A 13775-nucleotide genomic window follows, 5' to 3' on the forward strand; every position below is an offset into this window, starting at 1 on the left:
GTGTGTGTGTGTGTGGTCATTGTACCTCACACTCTTTCTTTATGCTACTTTTCTGACTAACCTCACATACTTGCCTCCACCTCCAGTGTGGGGGGAGGAGAGATGGGAGTAATTAGTCTCCTTCAACTGTAGAAAGCCAACAGAGGGAAAGGATAAGGCCTGGTTCACTGTCAAAATGTCACCTAATTAAATTCCACAACATCATTTAATTGGCATCCATAGCTATACTGTGGCCTCCATTAGAGCTGACCTGCACCTCCTCTAAAAATGTAATTGTGCATCAAGGCTTAGAAAGATTGATGTTGAGACCATAAGAACAGTGATAAGCTTTGGCTGTTTGTGTAAGGTGAGGCTGGTAGAGATTGTTCACAGTGTAGACAACATCAAGGAATCTCATTTTCTCATTTTCAGTAATACTAGACACAATCCCACTTCAAACCTCCTCGTGGCAATTGAATAAAAAAAAATTAACTGCAATTTCTTTGGCTATTAAGTGCACAACAGTAGGCCCATTTTCAGTATCTGGGCAAGTCAGACAGTTTGATCATGCATGAAGCATTCATCTACGGTTGCAGTGGTGCTACGATTTACAATTTGTTTTTATGTAGGCTATATGAGGATTGGTGATGTATGTTGTGATTAAGTGGTTTACAAATAGATCAAGTTATTGATAATGGGCGATATGTTTATCTAACCATCTTTCTCTCCTCTTTTTGTCTCCATCTTTCTCTACAGTGCCAGAGCATACCAAGTGAAGGCAGAGTCCTAAATCTGAACCACATCCCCCCCTTCCCCCTCCCCACACATACACCTGTACACACACAAACGCTCACGCATACAGTCTTCAGCAATGCCAAGGGGGCCTGATCAGCCTGCTGCCCGCTCTGACAAGCCCTGCTTCTTCACCTCAGACCCTTGAGGCTGTGCCCTCTGAGCTTTGACCTTTTGACCTCCCCTTTGTCGACCTGGGAACCAGAGGTCACCTGTTCTCCACTCAACCCGGGGACGCCCTCCTGCCCATCCAGGAGCCGCATCCACAAACCCCACTCACAGGTAAACTATGAAAAGAAAGAGAAGCGCACAGGCAAAGAGCAGTGGATTACATTCAATTAGATATGTCTGTATCGTTAAACACTTACAGGCGCACTAGCGTACACCAACTGTCACTGTCTGCTGCCAGTAATCACATTCTTGGATAAGCAGGAAAACAATTTTACAATTACATTTAAATGGCAAAACGGCAGTTTGCATTAGACTGCAATACATTTGTAGAGGATGCTCTAAATGGCATCCTAAACATGATTCACTTGTTATTTAAAAACAATGCTTATTTTGACATGACATGGACTTTTTAAGTGTCTTGAGGTTGTCTTGTTTTTTAAATATGTACACATTTCCTGGTTTGCTGTAAATTTATATCACAACTGTGATATTCAGCAAAATAACATGAATTTGTTAGTGTGTAGTCATATTGTAATCAGAAACACTTAAAAGGGGAAAAAGTTTAGAATAAGAATTCATTCAGCTCAGACCAATCACTAAGAATTACACACACATAACTTATTACTTATTTTATACACTATAATCTGGATAACCAATTATAACTACCAACTCAAGCTCAGCAACTAGCAGGGTCTGTCCACTAACACTCTTCTACTTGCAAGCACTCCTTACTTTGAACCACTCTGACTTTAACATTCTTGTTTTCTTTTCCATTTCCTTGATTCTCATTGAATGTCCTATCTGTTCTAACTGTTTCTAGCATATCCCCACTGTGTTTGTTTTCTGGCTCTATCTCTAACTCCCTCTGAGTCTGTTTGACAGTCTTTCCTCTCTCTGTTTCCAGGCATGGCTCCCATTCGGGATTCCGTCAGCCACTCCCCTAATCAAACAGGTGACTACACATTGCCTTTTTCCTTCCCCGTTCTTCTGCATTTCATTCTTTCTCCCATTGTCTTACTTTGGCTTTCTGCTTTGTGATTGACAGACTAGGTAGACTCAATCTGACCTGACCTTGACAGGTGATACATTTTATTCATGGCGAGAGAGAGACTTGGCAAGCGAACACGATAAGCCCCACAGAGAGCTGGTGAACAGTTTATGTGAAAGAGAGGCTTTGAAAGTGAGACACTTTGGGTGAGAATGACCCAGAGATGGCCAACCAGTCAAGAGACTCATAGTTGGTGTTTGTAGATAGCTGGTGAAGAAACCAGAAAAAGAAAAGAAATAAGCAGTAGATGTTTTCACGATTGAAAGATTATGACAACTAAGTGTAACTTGTCAAAGAAAAGATGGTATTCAAATTATAAAGCAGTACTGAGCTGCCTCAGAGCCAATGCTGTGGGCAGGCTGCCCTTCGTATCTTAATTGGTGGGTGAGGGGGGGTGTAAGGGAAATCATTTAACTGCGGGACTCCATGTTTCAGGTGTTTGCTCACAAACTGAAAGCTAATTACTCAACTGCATAACTTAAGTTCTTCATTGAAAGTCAGTTCTTGCTGTTTTATTTTACCTTTCCTGAAAATCTGTTTAGTCCTTGCGGTGTCTCAAATGACCAACTTTGTGTCAAAAAAACTGAAAAATGTCTCTAATAGGATTAACTTCAGATCATACTTTTGGTTGTCAACAACTTTCTTTAAAGTTTATTTTACAATGAAGGCCTACTTCACAGCCACACTACCTTCACATTAAAACCCCTTTATTGTCAGTAAGTATCTCAGTGCATTAATATTTGCTTATCAAAGTAAATTAATAAAGACAAAGTCTGCTGGCAAATGCTGATAGATATGGTATTTGTGCTGTAGGGCTGCTGTAGCAGTAATAATTGAGGCACTCGCCATTGCAACTGAATCAGTGTGTGCATAATGGCCATGAAAGCAAAATCTGATCACAAGTGGCCTCTGGAGTCTAATTTTAGAGACATGCCAGGTCTGAATGCAGATGATCTCAGACAGTTTAAATATATTTGGAAGGGTTAGCAAGGTTTAAACCAAGTCTGAATCTTTTCAGTTGCCACCACCTCTTCTCCTTTGCCACTTCCTCCCCTCACACCCTCTATCGTCCCTCCCTCTTTTCACACTCAATTACCATCTCCCCAATGCCCTCCATCTCTCCTCCCCCGCTCACAGTCGTCCACCGACTCCCAGAATCCTAGTTTATAGCTTTGGCATGCTTATGGGTCCTGCTGTGGTGACAAAATGGTGGCAGCTGTGTCCAGGCTCAGGCCTGGCGCTGATCACATCCAGAACAGCCGGGCAGCTCAAGGTTGGAGGGAATCAAAGAATATCAAAGCGACTGTGAATGAGGGGAATTTAATAATCTGTTTTATTTAACATGCATACATAAACATCTGTCATTCATTTTTTTGAAGATGATGAAACAGCACCTCTGCTAAATGCTTGTGGAAATTGACTCCTTTTTTCTAAAATGTGAATGTCCAATCTGACGGGATTCCCTACCATGTCCACCCTTCTCTCTCCAGGTCTGGAGCATTCTGGCTTGGATTCTCAGTATGAGCCTTCCCCCTGGTCCTCTGGCTCTCCCTGCAGCAGTGACAGCAACAGCAACTGGGGCAAAGTCCTAGTCGACGGAAGCACCGACAAACCCAACAACCCTTCTTCAACTAACTCTGTCTGGCCTCCCTCCTCCTCTTCATTCTCTTGCTCTTCGTCTTCTTCCTCTTCTGGCTGTGGATCAGGATCAGACCCTGAGTTGGCATCAGAATGCATGGATGCAGACTCTAGCTCCTCGATCGGCTCAGAGAAAAACCTTGCTGCTGTGACAACAGTGATGATGATGTCAGCAAATGCTTCTTCCTCTGTGTCTTCTACGGCTTCTTCCCCCTCCTCTATGGTGACTTCTGCCATGATGGTCGGCGTTTCAGTGAATGGAGACAGCAATGGCAACAGTCGTCAGGTAAATGGTGGAGGGATGGGAACCATCGGCGGTGCAAGTAATGGAAATAATAACATCACCGGGCCCTCCCACTACTCCGTGGCCGGGTCCAGCAGTATTGGCAGCAATAACATGGGTAACCACAACAACAAGCCCGTCAATAACAGTAGTGTATGGGGCACCCAGTCAGGCAGCAACATGATCACCACTGGCGGAAGCACCCCTTGCATCAATGGAGGGTTAAACCCAAACACTTTAAACCCAAATGCCAACCACGGTGCCTGGCCCCAGAATCCAACCCCAAGCCCAGTGTCCCAGGGCCAACGGCCTCCCCAGGCTCCAGGGATGAGTTCCAAACTGGGTCTAGCTCCCCAACAGGCCCCCATCCTGGGCTGGGGTAGCATGGCAGCTCCAAACAGCAGTATGATGGAAGACACTGAGGTGAATAATGGTACAGCAAGCAGCAAGGTGTTAGGAAGCAGCAACAGTGGAAATGGTGGCCTACAGCCTACCAACCTTAACACTGAATCCAATGGACCAAATAACACTATTATGATGAATACTACTACTACTACTACTAATGCCACAATGACCTCTAGTCCACCAAACTCTACCGCCTCACCCCAGCTCAGCGGGGATTCCTGGGGCTCTATTGGAGGAGGGAATGGGGGTCCGCTGGCCAATGGAAACCCCTCATCAGCCACCCAGCACCCCCAAGGAGAGCTGGGGGGTCCTGGAGCCTTCGGTACGCCTTGGGGCGCAACTACCTACCCTGGAGACAAGGGCCACCCAAATGCAGACACTGTGAACCCCCAAAACCCTGCCTTAATGCAGGCTGGGAACCCCCAAATCTCCTCTACTGCTGCTTACAAGAGTAATAATAACCACAATAACACTGGGGCCCCACGCTGGGACCAGGGGCCCACCAATAACCCAAACCAGACCCAGAGTAACTTGTCCTGGGGTATCGGTTCAAATCAAATCCCAGGCTCTGCAGGCCAAACACCAGGAAATGGCAACCAAACTACGATTGGCCCTCCAGCAGGGATGCCTCGCCCATGGGGGAGCAGTGCGTCATCCTCTTCCTCGTCCTCATCATCCTCTTCCACATCTAACAACAAGATGTCAAATGGAGAATGGGGATCAACAGCTCCTGTTAACAACCATTCAGATGCTGGAAGTCATAAAGGAAGCTCTGCCAACAATGGCTGGAAGAGCCTGGAGGATGACGCCATGGGCGTGGGAGGTGGAGGGGGAGGAGGTGGGAGCCATGGATTGGCGAGTGTCACTGGAGGCTGGAATCGCTCTGGAGGAAGTGAAGGAAGCGGCGAGAGCTCCGGAGGCCGATCCAGCTCAGACAGAGACGGCAGCCAGTCAAAAGGGGGAAACCGCAGAAAGGGTACCCCCCATGCTGCACCAGTAGTGCTACCTGTGTCCAGGGGCGATGTGGACCCAAGGGTTCTTTGCAACACTGGATGGGGACAGACGCCCATACGCCAGAACACTGCGTGGGATGTCACTTCTACTTCTAACAATCAGCACCAGGGTCCCAGAGGTGACGAAAGAAAGCATAGCAGCGGAGGCTCCGGCTGGGGTACAGCAACACCGGCAGCTCCCTCCCAGACCTCTGGAGGTAGGGCTAAAACATGTATGGAATCTTAATCTTAGTCTGTAAATGCCCTTTAGTCATATAAACAAGAATATTCAAATTTAGAAGAAAAATGTCTATAAAATCTCTCCCTTTCACTCTACTTGCAGGTTGGGGGGGTGGGCCCGGCAGCTCAGGCCCAGGTACAGGAGGTTCTGGCTGGGGAGAGCGCCCAACCTCTGGGTGGGACAGCAAAGTCTCATCAAACGGAGGAGGTGGGCAGAGTGGCTGGGACAATGGATCCAGCTACAAGGGGAGCAACAACACCAGTAACACCTGGAGCAATAACATTAACAAAGATGACAGGTAATTTATATTTGTGCATTAGAAGTACTGATTACACCGATGCAGAAATAATGTTTGCATAATTTCCCTGCTTTTTGCAACCATTATTGTCTTCATTCCATATTATTGTTTTAATGATCACCTTCATTGCTTTTGTTTAGGTCCAATACCTGGACTAATGCACCCAAACCACAGCAGGGTTGGGGTTCCAATAGTGGAAATGGAAGTGAAGGCTGGGGTAATGGTGGAGATGGTGCCAGACAAGGGCCCAACAACCACTGGGGTGAGACCCAAAAAGGTGCAGGCTCGGTGAGTTGGGACAGCGACAGCGACAGATCTGGCTCTGGATGTTGGAGCGAGCCAAGCCGAACCAACACCAGCAGCAGCAACACCTGGGTAGGGAGTGGAGGATCAAATACTCCAGACCAGAACACAACAAACCCAGGTTCCCACTGGGGCGACTCAGTCCACAAACCCAGTCCTCAGAGTAACAGCCAGGGCTGGGGTGAGCCAGTTAAGAACAACCATGGAGCCCAGAACTGGGGTGAGCCGAATCCCAAGCCCTCCAACGAGTGGGGAAAAGGTCCTGAATCCAACACGTCCAGAGACAATCAAGGCCCTAACAAGCCCACAGGTAATCAGGATTATCCATCATTACAGAATCATTGTCACTGTCTAACAAGGAAGACCGTACACAACAAAACTGAATTCTAGATGTTGGTATTGTAAAGCAAGTTAAGTGGGAGGACATAAAATTGATTTCTCACTTTTTCTTGTTTATTAATTATGTCAGGTTGGCTAGGAGGCCCCATTCCCACAGTAGGTCAGAAGGAGGAAGTGGCAACTGGGTGGGAAGAGCCTTCTCCAGAGTCCATTCGTCGGAGGAGAGAAATCGATGATGGGACAGCAGCTTGGGGAGACCCGGGTAAACCCTCGGCCCACAACAAAAGTATTTACAAGAGCCGTACGAAGCCTGAATAAAATCATTGGGAATTCCAGTCTTATTTTCAGCTGATGACTCTAAATGTGATTTAAATCTTCTTTCTAGGTAAATACAGCGGTGGAGCTGTCAACATGTGGAACAGGACTGGCCAGTCAGACCAGGAGGCCATGGGCCCATCCTCTCAGCACCAGTCCCACCCACCACATAGCTCGAAGCATCCTCCTCAGCCCATGCAACCTATTGCCCAGGACAAAAGCTGCAGTTCTGGTAAGTTGAAATATGTATGGGATTCATCCAAATGTTTGACAGAGTAGACAGAGACCAGGTGAAGCCAAATTCATTGGCTGTTCTTACTAATAATATTTTTTTTGCTAAAATACATAAAGATCTACGTTATATGTATGGGCTAAATAAGCAATGAATAAACTAAACACCCCAGTTGCACCAGTAATGCAATCATTCACGCAGCTTTGACTATGAATAGACAGGAGTACATAAAATTGTGCACGTGCACACACTTCTCGTCTGCTTCTCGTGTGAAAAAAGATGATTCAAACATGGGTGAGTCACACTTTCTGCCTTTTATAGCTTAGGCCAGGTTACAACCGATTGTATTATTTACATGTTTAGCCTGCAGGGATACTTTCCTCTACAGGAAGTAAGAATGACAGTATGTCAATTGAGTTCTTATTCTGCAGATTCTTAAATAAACAGCTATGATGATCTGTGTGTGTATTTTTGCTTATTTAATATTTAGGTACATATAAAAACGCAAGGACATGAGCCAGTATCTAAAATGGTAACAGCATGTAAGCGCAAGCCTTCTGGTGCAGTCTATAAGCCTTAAGAATGGATAAAAAGGTGCAAGACCCACCCACACTCTCTTTTTGAGAGAGCTGAAATAAGGTCTTAAAAGGATTTAGACAGTACAAACACAAAAAGTGTGGATGCACACACATTCACAAATGTATTCAAAAGCATACATAATTTGCACAGAAGCCTAGAGAAAGAACAAACATGCACAGCCATTCTCTCCCATCTCCCCATGGTGTTGTCTATGTTGAGGAGGGCTTTTTGTAAAGCCGGTTGAGTCATCCCTTTGGAATTCTAAGAGCATCGATTTTTCTCTTCTCTCATTCGCCTTTTTTTTTCTCCTCCCTTTCTCTCTCACTCGCCAATTCTGCTTGCTGTAGGAACGCTGGCTTTTGTGGGTTTGAGAGAAAAGAGACCATGAGTGGTAGAGGAGGAGGTCTGGTGACTTAGTAATAGGAATGGTTCCAATGTAAGATGGGGAAAACTAAAAAGAGTAAGGCGGCTATTCTGTGGAAGTGGGCTGAGAAGGGGAAAAGAAGGGGAGGGGCTGTTAGGGTTATTCAGGGTTGCTGTGTAGCGAGCTAACTGGAGCAGCAAAGTGGATGGCAAGGAAGGGTGGGGCAAACTAGCCAGCTACTGTGATGAATAATCAGGTTGTAGATGTTGATGCATTTGATATATTTTGGGTTTATTTTTGTGAACACTGAAGTGCAGAAATTGATTAAAACAGCAGCATGGTGAAATTGAGCTCAATACAATAGATGAGTTTAAAGATATGTAACCGAACACTTATGTTATAATATTAAAATATGTCATCGTCCTTATAACATGCATGTACTACATGTGCCCATTTGTGTATATGCATCTACCTCAGCATGTCTGTTGAGCTCTGTGTGCATGTCTCTTTGTGTTTGTTATATGTATGTACTTGCATGCAAGCATACCCAGTCACATGAGGGACACTGGAGCTTGAGGCCACCCCATGATCTGTCCTATTTTTACATAGAGGTATCCCTGGCATCTCCCCAAATGCCTCCTGTGGAGGGAGAAAGTAGAAGGTCTGGGTGGTCAGCTGTAACAGGAACCTTTTGAACTCATACTTGCACTCACTTGAGCACACATAGTTTCACATTGGAAAGCATGTAAGGGCCCGTGCACACATCTACACACCTGCAAGAGTTAAAGTAAACAAAACTTGCATAAGCAGGTTGATGCAGGGTTCCCCAGAGACATGGTCAAGGCTCTTTCCTCAAGCTGAGTTCTTATTTCAGCAGAGGAAAACCTTGTCAACTCAGTGCATCATTGTAAATATGAAAATATGGCCAGGGTCCCAAGAAAGATGGATGGCATCTAATTGGGGGCAATGATGTCATATTTTCCACATGTTACCACCCACTCTCTAAACAAGCCTGATATGGCTACTGTGACTGGTGAGAGCTGTAATACCAGGATGAAAAAACATATTTTATTCATAACATATTTTAATAAAATGTCACTGCATGACACATGCAGTATCATGTGTAACTATAATAATATGTATTTGTACATGGAGGTTGTAATGTCATACTGAACAAGTATAAATGTGTTCTACCACCAACAGTTAAACTCCATTGGCCCTTCAGGATAAAAGCAGACAAATATAAAAATAATTTCCTTGTGTGAGGCCTGTAGTACGGGTCAGTGGGAATGGGAATATTGTCGTATTGTTGTTCCTGCTGGTTGTATGTTGTGTGTTCACCATTTAAGTTAACATCATGTGTTTTAAAAAAAAAAAAAAAAAAGTAATGGTTTTTGCTATATTCTGTGTATTTTAGGACTTCAGATTGGTTTGTTATAAAATGACAATGACAATAATAACAAATTAATTGAATGCAAAAAGCTATTTGGTTCAAGACAACATGACTTAAAATGAAACCTCCCTCTTTTCCTTCAGGTTGGGGCGAGCCTTACTCCCAGCAGAAGGAGTCCTCAACGTGGGGGGAACCTACCACTGCACCACCTGTGACGGTGGACAATGGGACATCTGCCTGGGGGAAGCCCATGGACACCAGCTCCAGCTGGGACGAACCCAGCAGCAGCAGCAGGAGCAGCAGAGAGTCTGGGTCTGGATGGGGCAGCCAGCACAAATCTGGTATGTGCACACTTGACCATGAATATTCCTGTACTCTTTAATGTGCAGAGTGGCAGATAGAATTGCCCTGTAGGAAGTGTAGAAAATGAGCAATAGAACTGTATGCTGACTTTCTTCCTCTGTCCCCCTTTGTAGCTCCAGGTCCCAAACCCATGGAGACATGGTGTGGTGAGGAGGTTTCCATGGGCAATAGCTGGGACCAGGAAGAGGAGGTGGAGATCGGCATGTGGAGCAACAGCCAACAGGACAACCGGTCTCATGACCAAAACACCTGGAACTACAAGCATAAAGGCTCCAACAAGGTTTGTTTGTTTACCTTAGCTTTGTATATTTTGTAGGTTTGGAAGTTTGGAGTTCTTTGAACCACCTGTGTTATGGACAGAATACAAATGTTCTGCAGACGCACTTAAAAGGCAAACTAATAAGAGATGCAACGCTGCTAAGTGCCTCCTGTCAATTGTCTTTGTCTGCTTCGTTTCAGATGAACAAACCAGTCAACAAACAGGATGAACCCTGGATGAAACCCTTCATTAACCAGTTCAACAGCATGAACTTCTCTGTAAGTACTATTCCCCATTGTTTTGCTGTCGTTCTTGTTCACTTTTAAATTCAAATACAAAAATATAAACCGTTGTTTGGCAGCCATGTAGTTCCCACCAGGAACCTTTCCATTTTGAAGAGTTAGTGTTTGGGTTGTATCCAGTTTTATTTTTATTTATTTATTTTGCATTTTCTTTACTGTTATGTTTTTCATATGTATTTTTGAATCAATGCAATATTTTTTTTTCTGTCTGTATAATCACATTTTCTTTTCTTTCCCCTTGCAGAGAGACTCTCCTGACGACTCCATGAAGACAGGAGCAGGGATGGTGCAGGACAAGCGTATGGACATGGGCAGTATGGGAGACTTCAATGGAGTAATGGGGAAGAACCCTGGGTCTCGACACCAGCTCCATAAGGAGTCTGCCATGGATCGCAGCTCTTACTATGACAAGGTATGCAGAAGCCTCCACGTTTCCCTGCTGTGCAATGGGTGGGGGTAAAGGTCACAGGAACGCCTCTTGGCAACTCGGCAACTGAAATACAGCAGGTCGGTTGCATTGGCACTTAGTACATTGTTTACAAACAACATTACTGGACCGCTTTGATTATTCTCTCCACCCTTGTGGTGATCATGAGGTAGGTGTGGAGTATAAGAGTCTCTCTTGTGTGCCTGTCTCAAATGTCTGGCTATGTAGTGCTCTCTCAGCCCTGTAGTGCCCCACAGTGGTTGGTCTAACACACTGCATTCAATGTGTGAACTATCAAAAGGGATGTTTGATTTGATACTTGCTGTTTGGGTCATTGTGTTGTGAATTAGACTGTGTCACTAATAAGCAACAAAAGTAAATTAAATATGCTCACTTTCATCCTTAATTGTAATAACATTTGGTCGTTTGCAAATGATTTGTAATTGTGCTGTAATGATTCATTCCTTTTAGATAGTTCTATACAAAGATGCAATGGGTTTGTTTTAGGGTTGGGCGATTGGACAAATACATCAGCTACCTGCGGTTGAGTCCATCACCGGCTGTTTGTTTGTTTTTTTCTTTTGTGCGATTTTTGCCATTTTATTTTGATGATTTAATGTTCTGCCTCTGAAGAATGAGAGCAGCTCGGTGACAGATTTCAGCAGCGCAGTACACACACTGAGCCGCTGAACGAGTGAGGGGAAAAAAACAGCTGTAGAACGTGTGTTTTTTCACATCTAATCTTAGAACTGTAACTCAGGAAAGATGGGGACACAGCTCAGGCCAGGAGAGGAGAGGAAAGAAGCAGGTAGAGGAGTGAGGGAGGTCAGGGGCATCAGAGAGGCAGTGACAGCGTGTAGAATATTTTCACATCTAACTCTGTTAGATGGTTTGACACCAGACTAATAAAGACAGTTTATTTTGTTTCTGTTGAGTTTGAATGAAGTGTCTTTTAGAGATTGCTTAACAACGTCTGAGTTTGGAATAAGAGAGAAACTTTCATTTAAAAGGTGTATGGTTGTATTTTCTGTTGGAGGGAAATATGTGGGTTTTTTTCTTTCTTGATATTTGGTGAGTTTATTTTTATTAAAGCTGTTAGAGCTTGTCGGGTGTTGATCTCCCAGCTGAAACTACTGGTGTGGTGCTTGCACAACACACACACGAAGGCACGACAGTGGCTGGTTAGAAAATTCTACCATATCGTCCAACCCTAGTTGGTTTGGCTTTGCTGCTTTTCCTTCTGCACTTAATGCTGCTTGTCTCTTATCTTTGTTTCAATCTTTCTGACTCCTCTGGTGCCACCTTCTCTCTTTCTACTGCACTCTCCTCTTCTCCATTGCTTACTTCTCTTCTACTGCTCCCATTACTCCTTTTACTCTTTCACGCTTTCCCACACTGTTCACTCTGGCTCATTTTTTCCTGTCCTCACATTACTTGCTCTTTCCTCCTTCTTCTCCCTCTATCCTTTTGCAAAATTAACTCTTTTCCTTCTTTTCTCCTCCCCTCTCTGCACTTCTCTGGCTGCTGATGTGCTTCCTGTCCCTCTGTGCTTGCCGTCCATCTGCTGTGCACCTGGCCTTGCTTCTGCAGCTGTCTGTTTCCCCCTCTGCTTACGATAGCCAAACTTCTGATGAGCTCTCCTCCAATCAAAGCATGAGCTTTTCCCCTTCCAATTCTGCTCAGCCTATTCCCTGTCTCAACTCTGGGCCGTCTCCTGCCCACTCTAGTCCTGGGGGCGCTCGGCAGGTGAGTGTGGAAGGATGACAAGGATGTTGTCTTTCGGTCTTGTCTTTAGTCTCAGACCCAATAATACTAAACTAAACTATCTCTTTATGTGAAAAATACAGTAAGAAAATCACATATTACACAAATGGTATTTCAGCAGATTACCCATCAAAATGTTTTTTAAAATATAATTTCCCAAATTTATCTTAACATTTCATTTTTGATTGTACTCGACCGTGAGTTTACTTAAAAGCCTGTGGTCACTGAACTAATTACATATATGGATTATTAAAAAAAAAAAAAGGTAAAAGTAAGTTTGTTGCATGTTGTTTGACCATTTGTGTGTGTTTGTGTCTTCCCTGCTCAGAATGTAAACCCCATGATGGGTGGCAGCAGCGTAGCACAGGGCCGAGGCGGCCCCCAGTCCCAGGTCCCCCCCCAACCCAACCTTCGCAACCAAGTGCCTCCACCCATCCTGCCCTCTCAGGTAGAGCACACACACACACACCACACACAACACACACACACACACACACAACACACACACACACACACACAACACACACACACACACACCAGCATTTTCTTCATGTCATTCAAACGCCATTGCATCTACTACAGTTATATGCACTTACATCTTAGGCTACAAAGTTTTAAGTCTGCTCTCGTCTCAACAATGATCTGAATGTCTCAGTGTCTTGAGGCACTTATTGTCAAGATGGCTCAGATCAGATCATTCAAATCAGACTACCTTTTTAGATGTATGTGTTTGTTTTTTTTCATACCCTCCAAGCAGCCATTGTTTTCAGTGGAGAATCAAATTGCACAATTGACAGTTAGTTACACAATACTGTCATTTCATTTTTAAATAACTGGCTTGTTGGCAAAGCTCTAGTTACCAAACATGATCGATCATTTTGTCCTTTTTTTACAATCTTATTGACCGAAATGTAACCAACATCTTGTTTGTGTTCAGGTCCCTCCATCCCTGTTGAAGTACCCAGGAGGTAACGGAGGTCTGAACCCTCTGTTTGGCCCTCAGCAGGTAGCTATGCTCAGCCAGCTCTCCCAGCTCAACCAGCTGTCACAGCTCAGCCAGATCAACCAGTTACAGGTACAGTGATGGAAACTTGAACACACATACATTAGAGGCATTAAGAAAATAACATTTTATGCATGGTTCTAGATTTATGTACAAACTCCCTACAAATGTATTTGAAGTATAAGTAAATGTTTGCTAAACTTAATCTCAGAGATACATAGTCTTAAATCTCTTTTATTATGTCTGCAGCGTCTTCTCCTCCAGCAACAGCAGCAGCAGCAACAG

At 44.4% G+C, this 13775-nt stretch overlaps 1 protein-coding gene across 1 annotated transcript in view; it reads left to right on the top strand.

Moving 5' to 3' along the window:
- The window catches only part of LOC118323083 (trinucleotide repeat-containing gene 6A protein-like), a gene marked incomplete in the record, with an annotated part of 31787 nt that overhangs the window by 13224 nt on the left and 4788 nt on the right, over positions 1–13775 (top strand). Inside the window, 15 exon segments of the mRNA XM_035655002.1 lie at positions 736–1053; positions 1847–1894; positions 3481–5526; positions 5652–5847; positions 5988–6460; positions 6620–6751; positions 6875–7036; positions 9516–9713; positions 9849–10015; positions 10195–10272; positions 10541–10708; positions 12314–12469; positions 12816–12935; positions 13425–13562; positions 13740–13772. Of these exon segments, the coding sequence (XP_035510895.1) occupies positions 1849–1894; positions 3481–5526; positions 5652–5847; positions 5988–6460; positions 6620–6751; positions 6875–7036; positions 9516–9713; positions 9849–10015; positions 10195–10272; positions 10541–10708; positions 12314–12469; positions 12816–12935; positions 13425–13562; positions 13740–13772 (4113 nt within the window).

Source organism: Morone saxatilis, unplaced genomic scaffold (assembly GCF_004916995.1).
Source record: "Morone saxatilis isolate NCDOM2014 unplaced genomic scaffold, NCSU_SB_2.0 Contig14, whole genome shotgun sequence".
In the NCBI taxonomy this organism is placed as follows: domain Eukaryota; kingdom Metazoa; phylum Chordata; class Actinopteri; family Moronidae; genus Morone; species Morone saxatilis.